This window comes from Tenrec ecaudatus, chromosome 2 (genome assembly GCF_050624435.1).
Source record: "Tenrec ecaudatus isolate mTenEca1 chromosome 2, mTenEca1.hap1, whole genome shotgun sequence".
NCBI classification, from domain to species: domain Eukaryota; kingdom Metazoa; phylum Chordata; class Mammalia; order Afrosoricida; family Tenrecidae; genus Tenrec; species Tenrec ecaudatus.
In genome coordinates this window covers 127,503,285-127,515,561 of record NC_134531.1, presented here as the reverse complement: position 1 = coordinate 127,515,561, position 12,277 = coordinate 127,503,285, and the positions used below count along the sequence as shown (strand labels likewise).

Below are 12,277 nucleotides of genomic sequence, written 5' to 3'. Positions count from 1 at the left end.
TACAGTCTTGTTGGGGAACTTGTTGGGGAAGCTCTATTTTGTCATATAGGGTCACTAGGGGTTGGAATTGATGAAACGGCAGTGAGTTCAGTAGATTTACTCAATGTAATACTTGGTGCTTGACTGGTGCTTCCATGTGCTTTGATAGTGTATCCCAGCAAGATAAAATCCTAGACTACTTCAATTTTTTCTCCATTTACTGTGATATTATCTGAGTCTTGTTGGAGAGATTTTCGTTTTCAGAATCATTTGATGGCAATGAGTTTGGGGTTTTCTGTTTTGGCATTACACACTGAGTTGTAAATCATATAGAATCCTACAGTGTTGCTCTTCATCAGTTAAGTGCTTCGAGTCTTTATTTTCAGCAAGTAGGAATGCATCATCTGCATGTTGCGAGGCCTTTAGAAGTCTTCCTCCAATCCAGATACATCTTCATATAGTCCAGTTTCCCAGATCATTTGCTTAGCATAGAGTGAATAAGTATAGTGAAAGGATACAACCCTGATGTACACCTTTCCTGCCTTTAAATCATGCAGTATTACCTGGCTCTGTTCAAATTACTGCCCATTGATTCAATGTACAGGTTTCACATGAACACAACAAAGTGTTCTGGAATCCCTGTTATCCAGTTTGCTTTGATTCACACAGTCAATGCCATTGTACAGTCAAGGGAACACACACAATCATCTTTCTGGTTTTCTCTGCTTTCAGTCAAGATCCACCTGACAAAAGCAATGACAACCCTTGTTCCGTGTCTTCTTCTGAAAACAGCTTAAACCTCTGGCAGCTCCTTGTTTGATGTATTGCTGCAACTGTTATTGACTGATCTTCAGGAAAATTGTATTTGCATGTGATATTAATGACATTGTTTGATAATATCTGCATTGTTGGTGTACCCATCTTTTGGGATGGGTACAAATATGGATCTCTTCCAGTCGGCCTAGGTGGATGAATGCTTATAGTGCTTCATCAGCTGTTGAAACGTTTCAATTGGTATTTATTCAATTCCCGGACCGCTGTTTTTTGCTAGTGGCTCTAGTATAGCATGGGCTTCTTTCAAGGACAATTTGTTCTGGATCATATACAACCTCTTGAAATGATTCAATTTCAACTTGTTCTTTTTGGTACAGTAACTCTGTATTCCTTCCATCTTCTTTTGATACTTCCTGCATCAAATTCAATATTTAATATTGTGCCAATAAAATCTTTCAATTTTTCAACTCAAGGTTTGACTTTTTATTGAGTCCTTTCTTCATGGTCAGCATGTGCTTGCTAATACCTGACTTTTCATTTGTTTCCATATAGAATGGGCAAGTGCATACTGCAAAAAGAGCTCCCAAAAGAGTTTCATTGTCTCATACATTGTTCACCCATTAAATTTGGTAATCTCATGCCCATATCATGAATCTGAACTAATTAAAAACGTTTAAACTTGGAAAGAGTTGTGAACTTGTTAACAATAAAAGCGAGTTTGACATGTAATGGAAAATGTTGATTTTCCTAGTCGCCTGCAAGAGAAAGTTGTACGTGTGAGGCACAACCTCCAGGACAAAGAGGAAGACCCTGAATGAGATGGATGGACACCGTGGCTGCAACCACCGACTCAAACTTAACAATGTGGAGATGGCACAGGAGCGGGCCGGGTTTGCTCAGCTGTACATGGGGCCGCTATGTTAGCCCCGATGGGATGGCGCGTTACAACATCGACTAAGTAAAATGCACTGTGAGGAAATATTTAGGCAGAGAGGAAAAGGTAAACTACTACGGACATCTAGTTGAATGAGAGTCCAGATACAGAAAATAAGATTTAGGCACACAGTTATGCCTAGCACAATTAAAAAAATAATTGTGGAATGCATGAATAAGAATAATTGTAATCATAATTGTGGGATGCATGAATGAGAACAGTCAACTGGGAAAGGTAGAGTTGGGTGGTGATAGTGATAATAGAGTTAAGTGGTAATAGCTATAGCTGTCTAATCTTTATTGTTAAAAAAAAAAAAACCACCCCAGAACATCGACAAATCGACAATGCCTTGTAGGTCAAAGATCTTACCTTCCAGAAAGCAAAGGCGGCAAAAATTTAGGATACTTCTTTGGAATACAGAAATGACCAGACCTAATTGATAGAGACAATTATGACAGGTGTCTGAGAGAACCTGAGCAGTGCATGCTCTGAGACCTACTGAGATGAACTCAAGTGTCATCCAGTTCTACAATAAAAAATGAGCCCGATAAATTGTTGTGATGTTTGCCCAATATAATGTACATCATTAATATACCTGTAAAATATATTGGTAAAGCAAGTAACTTATAATCCACACAAAATTATGCCAAAAGGCTAAAAAGGATTCTCTCTCTCTCACACACACACACACTGAAATATCAGTGTTCATAGCAAAGGAATATGAAAAATGGCACCTGTTTTTGTTTTTTATATAAAGGTAGATGCTACAATTACAGGGAGGTAAATTTATGGTTGCATCCTTATGAGGTTGGCCTAAATTACTTACTTAGAAGGTGATTCATAAATATTAGAAATAAAAATGGTGATCTTGATGAGTAAGCATGGATTCGGTAAAAAAGTCTTGTCTAAGGCAATCAGTGTGGTGATGAAAGAATGGTCATAGACTTTACCTGGGTGTTAGCAAAGCATCCAAGGTCTACAATATTCAGGTGGTGGTGAAAGATTATCATAGAGAACACACCCAGTTCCTGCTCGTGGTTCAATGCACTGATCCCAACCTTAAGATTACAATGTCTTGTCACAGAGCTTTGCTCTCTCTCCTAATCATTTTTGTCTATAAAAATATAGAATTAATGATCTTTAACTTATTGTCATTAAATATGATATAAGCTGGAATTAAGATTCAATTTTCATTTTTAATACTTTTTGCTTCCTTGTTGCATTTGTATATATATATGTATATATACACATATATTTGTTTACATACATATACGAGGGGATACAAAAAAACAATTTTTTCCCAAAGCTATGCATTTAAAAATTTTTATAAAACCTTATCACCTTCAAAGTACTTTACGTTACACTTCACACAATTGTCAAGCCCATGATTCCATTCAAACTCATCTGTTGGGAAGGCAGACGGCACCTCCTTGGCTTTTTCTTCACCTCTTCTACGTTAACACATCACTATCCTTTCATGTCTCTCTTCTTTTTTGGGGGGGTGGGTGTGTGGGTGGTTATTTTATATTTTTAAAATTTGGTTTCGATATAAGAAGACAGATTTAAGAAAGCGGTGACGAGTTGTGCTGTTAACTGCGAAGGTCAGAGTTTAAAACCACCAGTCATTCCTTGGGAGAGAAATGAGGTTTCTAAATTTTATTCTCGTTAACAATTAGTCTCAGGGGTGTTAGGTCTTGCGGGTCTCCCTATGGAAGTTGTGTTTTTCTGTTTTCTCCAGTATATGAAACCTGGCATTGATGAACCCATAGAGATAGCAGGTAGAAGCAGGGCTTGGGGGGAGGGGCACAGTGGTGGTAGCAGGGAAAAGGGCAGATGATGTCAGAGTCCATGTGGAAAAGGGAAGTTTGGAAGCTGGTTGTGTTAGCAATTGTAAAATTCTGCTGGACATGATTGAACTGTGGTAATAATGTATGTGTCAATAACAAATCAATGAGTTTTTAAGAAAAAAATTAGTTTTGGTAACCCAGAGAGGCAATTCTACCCTGTCCTATAGGGTCGCTATGAGACAGAATCAGCTCAATGACAGGGAGTTTGTTTTTTTGCTTATTTTGTTTGTTGTTTGTTTATCCTTGTCTCAGAGCAAAAGCATATGCACTGCATCAGAAGTGTTGTTACATATAAAATTGTGCTGATTGCGAAAATGGTAAAACGTGGTGTTGAGAACAATGACAAAAATGATAGCTATTTATTGACCAAAGTAAAAAAAATGTTTTTTAATGTGCAACAAAAGTAACCTTCTGAGTTGCTCATTTGTTAGCCAAGCAAGGAAAGTTATTTACAGATGGTAAGTTAACAGCTAATTAAATTGTGTGTTAATTGCAGCAGCCAGAAAATGTTTCTAAAGGAAATACATTTAAGACTATTCACATTTCAGCAAAGACAGTTGCTAGAAAAGTTAAAGACACTGGGGTGGATTAAAGTTAATTAAAAATCAAGGCAAATATAAGTTAGTTTGTGATGACCCCACAAAGAGTAACAATACTACTCAATTGTTCTTTGAGTCAATGCTGAATTTAAACTGACTGGAAAATTAGCGTTTATGAATAGTCTGCTTGAACTACATGTGGGATTGTTTTCAAAGATATTAAGAAAACACTAATTCAGTACTACCTGAGGTAGAATCAGGTAAGCGGTGCTGCAATTGAGGATGATAAAAATATGTGAAGCAGGAAAAGGCTAAATTTTAAAATGTGAAAATTTAAGATGCGTAAAGCCAATAGTTATACACAACAAGCATTTTAAAGAAAATGTCTTAATCTGTCAGGTCTCATTAAACTAATGGTGAATTTTGTGAACTCATAGTTTAAATAACTGTCAGTTTCATTAAATGTTATCAGAAATAGAATTGTTCAAATACACAGCAGTTTCAAATCTTACTACTAGTAGTTTATTCTTCTGAAAAAGAGAATCACCCTCAGTCTAAATGCTGACACAAATGCTTTAGAAATTATATTTTATTGAAAACTTGAAAATGCATTAATTCAACCTAAAATTAAAAGCAAAAATAACCACCCCCCCAAAATAGAACAGCACTTACATGTGAATCTTGCCCTGAAATTAAGTAATTTCTTGATACTAAGTAATGTTAATAAGAGTTAATATTGCTTAAATCACAAGTAATGTCAAGTTGATTTATACACTTTCATACTAACAAATTAAAACAAAGTCATAAGCACATTGATTTTAGTGCGGTCCCGGGTCATCCTCACATTTGTCCCTTGCGTTTGATGCCATTGTTGCCGCCACTGTGTCATTACATCTTTTCAGGAGTCTCTTTTGCTACCGTTGTCCCTTACCAAATCTGATGTCCTTCGTCAAGGACTGGTCTCTTCTGACATGTCCAATGTATGAGAAACTGAGTCTTGTCGGCTTTGCTCCTAAGGAGCATGCTGGTTGATATATGGTGAAACGATTGCCTTGCTTAGATCCACAATCAAGACTTATGGAAGCAGCAGTCAAGAGGTCAAAAACCCATTGCATTAGGTAAATATGCTGCATAGGACTTCTTTAAAGTTTGAAAAGCAAGGATATTACTTTAAGGACTGAGTGCAAATGACTCAAGCCAAGGTATTTTCAATGGCCTCACATACATACGATAGTTGAACACTGAATAAGGAATACTGGAGAGGAATCGATGCATTTGAATTATGGTGCTGGGGCAGTGTAAGGAACGTACTATGGACTGCCAGAAGAGTAACATCTGCCTTGGAAAGTATAGCCAGAATGTGCTTTGGAAGCAAGGGTGGCAAGACTTCATCTTACATCCTTGGACATAAAGCCAGGAGAAACCAGTCCCTGGAGGACGTCATGTGTGTACAGGAGAGGGCGGTGAAAGGAGGAAGGCCCTCAGGAAGATGGATCGGCATGGTGGCTCCACGAGTAATGGAAAGGACTGAGGGTGGCGCAGGCGCAGGCCCAGGCAGTGTTTCTCTCGGTTGTTCCTACGGTAGCTGTGCACCGGAGGGGAATCGACGGCACTCACCACACACCAGCACCGTCAGGTGCCCTTCTCTTATGAAGACACCGGTATGATTAATGACTGCATCCAACTCCGGAGTCCACGGGTAGTAGCGGTTATGCACTGGGCTGATCCTCAGCCAGCCTTGGGGAAAACCCCAGCTGCTCCAAGGCAGAGTGGGCTTCCTACTCAAGGAGGCAGTCTTGGAAACTCACACGGGCAGTTTTACCCCGCCCACGGGGCCACTGAGTCCACAATGACTCAATGGCAGTTTGTTTTGTTTTTAATTCAATTATCAGCATGCTTTTTAGTTCAATGAAACATTTGTAGAGGTCTACCTCTTTTTGCATGTAGATTACAGATTTTTTTCATCTTTTCAAGCTTTTTCAGAAAAAGTTTGCTAACCCTTGGTCTAGAGCAGGGGCCAGCCAGCACGGGTCAGCAAACTGGGGCCAGTGAGCCACATGCGGCTCCGAAGTAAAATTGACAATGAAAATAAAACCATCAGCTTCATCTTGGGATAGTGGTCATTTTGTTTCTTTGCAAAAATCTATTTATGGCTCTCGAATAATTTTTAAATTGCTGTGAGGCCCAGGTGGTCTCTTCTGTTTAGGTTCTTAAACTTTCTTAGCCTACTCCCCCATTTCCAGCTTTCTCTTCCTCTCTCACACTATGTATCCCACAGTCTAAGAACTAATCAGATTCCTTGCTTTTTCTCCTGTTGACCAATCTTCCATTTCACCCAAGTGAACACTGTCAACAGTCTCGCCCATTGCTTCATCTTTCTTCTCCCCCCACCCCCCACCCGCTTCCTCTGAATAATTTCCAAAGTATGTTTCCTGTCGGTATGACAAGTCTTGGTTTTCGTTCAATACATACAATATTTGTCCTGTTGTGATTGTCTAATTTCACTCAGTATGTAATATTCTTCAGGTCCATCCAAGCTGTGAAATGCTTGCCTTTGATTTTCAGCAACGCATGGTATTCCATTGTATGTACCAGTTTCTTCATTCATTTTTCTACCGATGAGCATTTACCTTGTCTTCTTGCTATTGTGAACAGTGCTGCAACAAACACGGGTGTGCATGTCTGTTCATGTCATGACTCTCAATTCTTTAGAGCAGAGGGACTGCTGGGTCGTACTGTATTTCTATTCTCAGTTGAGGTCACGCGCCATTGCTTTCCAGCGTGGTTTTACACACTTACAGTTCTACCAGCAGTGCTTAAGGGCTCCAGTCTCTCTGCAGCATCTCCAGCATTGATTTTTATTTATTTATTTTAACTTGGCCACCTTGGTCAGGGTAAGATGGTATCTCATCACTGCTTTGATTTACATCTCCCAGGTGCTACTGATTGTGAGCACTTCTTCATGCGTTTGTTGTCCATTTAGAGAACAGCGTGGGTGGGGGTTGGGGGGGTAGCCCTTTGTTTAAGTTATGTCTGAAACTGCTGGGTGGCCACTTCACCATCATACATGGAAAGACTACCTGGGAATAAAAACACCGGGAATGAAAGCAAAATAGAAATATGGAGAAAACCCTGCTTTAGCACCAAGATCAACATGCCTGAAGTCAATTTTAGCACTGGAATTTTCAGCTAAATGAATCTCTCTATATCTCCTTGCTTAATTCAGGCTAAGTTTCTGTCACTTACAATTCAGAGGGTTCTGACATATGTAACTATATATAATCATATTGGAACTCCAATCTTATGTCAGCTATGTCCGGATAGAGGCTTTCAACATCTGCAAATCTTGGTTCTGCTTTGGCCACTGTAGGCGTTCAAGGCTGAGTGTGTGCACTGTTTTGCCTTATCTTACCCGTATGTAGCATCCTTCAGTAAGTAAGCAACATTCGCCATCAAGTCAACTGCGATCCATGGCCATCTTGTATGTGTTACACTAAGAGCTATGCCCTATGAGATTGTCAGTGGCTGCTTTTCTGGAAGCAGAGAGCCACACATTTCTTCCAAGACACGTCTGGGGGAACTCAAACTTCCAACAGTTTGGTAAATATCCAAGAATATTAACCATTTGCAATACCCAGGGCCTTCCCTTTAACAAACAAAAAACTTTTAATGCTATTTTGCTTAATACTTCAAAGTACTTAGCAGAATGTCGAACGGAGACACTGCCCCGCATGTGTGTAAACTGCCCTGGACTAGATTTTGAAGAGTTACTGGGATTATTGGACCCCTGCTACTTTCTGTATTATTAATAGTATTTCATTTCCAAAAATAGAAAAGTATTTGGTTTATTTCCAAGTTTATCAGAAGCCATTAGCTTAATTAACTGTTATTAAATAGTTCAGAGATTAAAAAAAAAGGCAAGCTTATATCCTTGCTGGTTCTAACTCAGTGAAACAAAGCAACAGTAAAACAACGAAAGCCTATTTGTTAAGATCTGCTGCTCAAATCCAACAGAGTGAAGAGAGTACATGGTTTCATTCCTATTTTAAATGAATGAGTAGCACTATTTTACCCGTGGTTAGAGGAAAAGGGGAAAAGCAAGTGTAAAAAAACTACCTTTATTTTTTATTTCTTTTTCAGTTACACACTTTTACACAGGGAAGTGCTTCGTTATGCAGACACTCAGGCAATGTCGACTTCATTAGTGTTGACGGGAAAGAAGCATATAAATGAAACATTGTTGGCTCAACCTGAACAGACCTGCATTGCCTATCGTTGACCAGTTTGTGGGGCCCAAAGACTTACTCCTTGGCATTAAAATGGAGCACTTAAGAAATATTGCTAAAAAGCAAATGTCTACACACACTGGTCTTTGCAGCAAATAAGGGTATTTATACTTTTTAAAATATTTTAAGTCCATAATTGGATTAATATACACACCTTCTTATGTATAAGGAGTTCAGATCATATAAACACTGTACAGTCCAAAAAACTCTACTGGGAATAAAACTAAATAGGCTTATGATAAGAAATACAGATATTGCATGGATTTATATACATCAAAGACACGGAAATTTGGTCAAATACTGTAAAGAAAGAAGTGGTTCACATTATAATGGCCAAAATAACCATCTATCCTGCTCAAAGCAAACAAAAATAAAAACTCAGCCTGTAGCTCCTGTCATTGAAGACACCCTAACAGTACACAAATAGGGAGAATGGACACTGAGGACCACAGTACACAGTACAGGTTTCCTAAGTCTTTAAAATCAAGTGTTAAAAAAGAAAGATTATCCATAGGCTTCATAACAACGCTGATAAACAATGTTCAGATCTGTGCTACTCATACGGGTATCTAATCATCAAAAACAAAGCATTGAACTTTTGGCTAAGACAAGAAAACAAAATAATAATAATAAATTACAAAATACAATTAAATTCCTGTAAATGCAATAATGAAGTCAAAATGTGGAATTATTTACTTCAATACACATTTCAAATGTTATTTTGAGACAGCAAAATAAATAAGCATGCCTGAAGGCATACACATAAAGCCAAAGAAAAACTGAATGGAGGGATTAGTGACAGTTTTATAAATGAAAGGTGAGCATGATATTTGAACAATATAATCATCCTCACAGCCAGTCATTTTGTTTTAATCCTTCAGGAAAATCCTGCCTAGTCTCAGGTAACAAAAGTACACCCTGTTTTTTGTGGCTCAAAACAAAGCATACTGAGAAGTGGAAGGGTGTCCATTCTTTATAGGACCTTTACTTTGTTCACATGCAGGCACTTCAAAAGACTGGAGGCAAAGCACCTGACCCACCCTCTCCAAAATAGTTTTAAATCATCACAATGATGCTAAGTAGTAAGAACATTCCAAAGAATCAGCAAAGTTGAATACAAGAGACTCATGTGCACAGAGGGCAACAGTGACCCGATTTTATTGCTGAGGGGGGGCGGGGGAGGGGGGTGTTTTTGTTGTTGTATCAAAGACCAAAGTAAGTAATCAACAGAATACCACTGCATGGCGCATCCAGAACTCTCTGCTTTAGGGAGAACATAATCATTCGGAACTAGTTTCCAAAGGGTCATCCGAGACTCTCACCTCCTTACAATGCAATGAGTCACATCGGCTTCTTCTCCTTAGTGTATTTGTAAAAGCTCTCCCACATGTCTCACTTCTCCAAGTGTGTGTTTGCTTCTTGCTGTCTTTACACTCCTTATTCGAAAGCATAAGGTCACAGCATACAAATATTCTGCATTTTTAAACTAGGTGTGTTTGCCACGTCTGCAACACTACGCTTCACAGAGCGCGCATCCACAGCAGACTGCATATCTACTGCATGCCTTGTGATTCATTTTACCACTACCATCTGCAGAACCCACACGGCTTTGTCCTCAGTACCTCTGGGCAGTGACTGTACCATGATCTCACACAGAGAATGTCAATATGACTCATGAATAGCAGGACCATCAGGAATACTGAAATCAATGCAGATGTCACACAAAATATGAGCTTCTCAAGGAACAGCTTCTTTTACACATTTGGGCAACTCTGTTTTCTCCGTTGCTTTATCCCACTGGGGAGAAAATCCAGTTTATGTTCTTATAGAACTTATTTTTTATAAACCAAATTAGGTATAAAACTGGTTGACATTTAAGATAGTGTACTGCTTTCTACAACAGAAGAGCTTTTGAAAAATGTTCTAGAGACTTGGAATTCATCAATACCACCGCATCGGTCCATTCTCTTCATTGAAGGACAAAGCATTCATGTTTTTAACAAAACTTTAAAGCTTCCATAAAAGTTAAATTAGAAAAAAAAGAATGTAAGACAATCACAAAATGAAGGTATGAGGTTTCTAAGAGCGAGTCCTGGAAAATAGAGGTGGTCACTAGAGATGATTTTAATCACAAGACAGCAGATGGACACGTAAGTAACTCCCCATGATCGTTCTGTATCCAGAGTCATTTGTGGCGCTGAATAGTTTTCCTTTTCCTCCGTTTGAAAAAGCAGCAGCACCTAGGGAGGGAGAGAAATGCTCCTTTTATTACGGAAGGACTGACCGGCCACTGAGTGAGGTGGATCTATCACATTCCTCCAGCTTGTCATAAATAGCAACGGGCTAGTAGTGCAAGATAACCATTAAGCACATTGTTTATTAAGATGCCTACTAAGCATATATATTAGTGAAACTATGGCAGAGTTATTCCTATGTCTCATCAAGTGCCTTTTAGGAATAGCAAGAAATTCTGGGCAGCATGAAAAAAGGCATCACTAACCTAAAAGACCTTTGTATCACAACTACTTGAGGAGCTAGAGAGTCCTGAACCCTCCCAGGCCTACCTACCACGTGTGATGTAGGGCGCAATAAGCCGAGGAGCCGTTGATAGACTTCATCTTAGGGATTCTCTCCCTTCCCCCCTCTACTTAACTACGCTTGTCAAAGCCATTGTTACAAATGCAATGAGGGTTTAGTTTTCAACAAGAATTCGTTTAGCTTCCAAAAGTAAAACGGGAAACTCAAAATGCAATCTTCCACAAGCATGTTCCAACCATAATCACACACTTGAAGAGAAAATGTGTTTAGTATAATACAAATGGTCCCTGAAAAAACACTTTATGGGGCCCTTAAAAACTTTTTAATGGGGATTTATTCAAGCCTATTACTTTATTTTATTTAAGATAACCATGGGAAATAACACTTAGAACAGTAACTTAAAGACTAGACGATTCAGTATAATTACATGGGAAAATGGTCCTAATTTTTACTTTGAGGTGAATAAAGTTAGATACGCGAGTCGAAAAGAACTACGTAGTCTCTCTCAGAAAATTCTCCCAGCCATCACATGTCTGCGTCGTGGCTGCTGTACAAGAATGCTGAAGCTGGCAGATGCTCCACAAGTTACTTCAGACCCACCCATCAGCTCACTCACCCGCCCCTCAAATACATATAGCTATGTATGTATGTATATATGTATGTATGTATGTATGTCTAGCTCCTAAAAGCCTGGCATTGTTTCATAAGAGGCGTAGCTTTGCTCCCGTTCCACACTCAAAATAAAGTAGGAAAGTCAATTTATCAGAGCATTCCATATGACCTACAACTTAGGCGGAAGCTCTTTTAAAAAAATTTTTTTTAAACAGTGAATGTTCAAATGGTCATCCTAATTCTTGGGAGGCTGGCTTTGAGTTTAATAAAAGCATGGTTGGCTATCCATTACAATTCCACGTGTGTATATATAAATCATATTTTGTGATCACTTAAAAACCTCACTGCCATGGAGTCGATTCAGACTCATAGCGACCCAAGGAAGGGATCTTTACACATACAGTGATTGCACTCTCAAAAAATGATGCCGATAAAAAGCCTCTGTATAATTTGGCCTACGAGGCTGTTCCTGTAACTTACTCATAAGCATCAAAGGATATGAACTCAACATTTCCAAGACATGCAAAATAGAAACCGAATAGCTTCAAGTGTTGTGTCAGGTAAAAGGTTATAGAAGATGAAATATCTGCCACATGTTTTATACCTTTCTGTGAACCAAGTAACAGATATCCACCCCATCCGGTTAAACTGCAAAATTTCTCCAACCATTTTATCTTTTGCCCCAAATAATGCCAGATTCTTTTTGACTCGTGCCTTGATTAGAAAACCACTACAGGGCTCCAAAGAGCCCAAAGGCGCAGTGGTTAA

The 12,277-nt window shown here is 38.8% G+C and overlaps 1 protein-coding gene across 9 annotated transcripts in view; it reads right to left on the bottom strand.

Annotated features, from left to right (window-relative positions):
• Positions 1-8,175: 8,175 nt before the first annotated feature.
• The window catches only part of CSNK1G3 (casein kinase 1 gamma 3), a 148,477-nt gene continuing 144,375 nt past the window's right edge, over positions 8,176-12,277 (bottom strand). For all 9 annotated transcript variants that reach the window (XM_075541456.1, XM_075541455.1, XM_075541454.1 and 6 more), the window contains one exon: positions 8,176-10,599. In XM_075541456.1, coding sequence (XP_075397571.1) covers positions 10,545-10,599 — 55 coding nt within the window. In that variant the 3' untranslated portion in view covers positions 8,176-10,544. The remainder of the gene's footprint in view (positions 10,600-12,277) is intronic.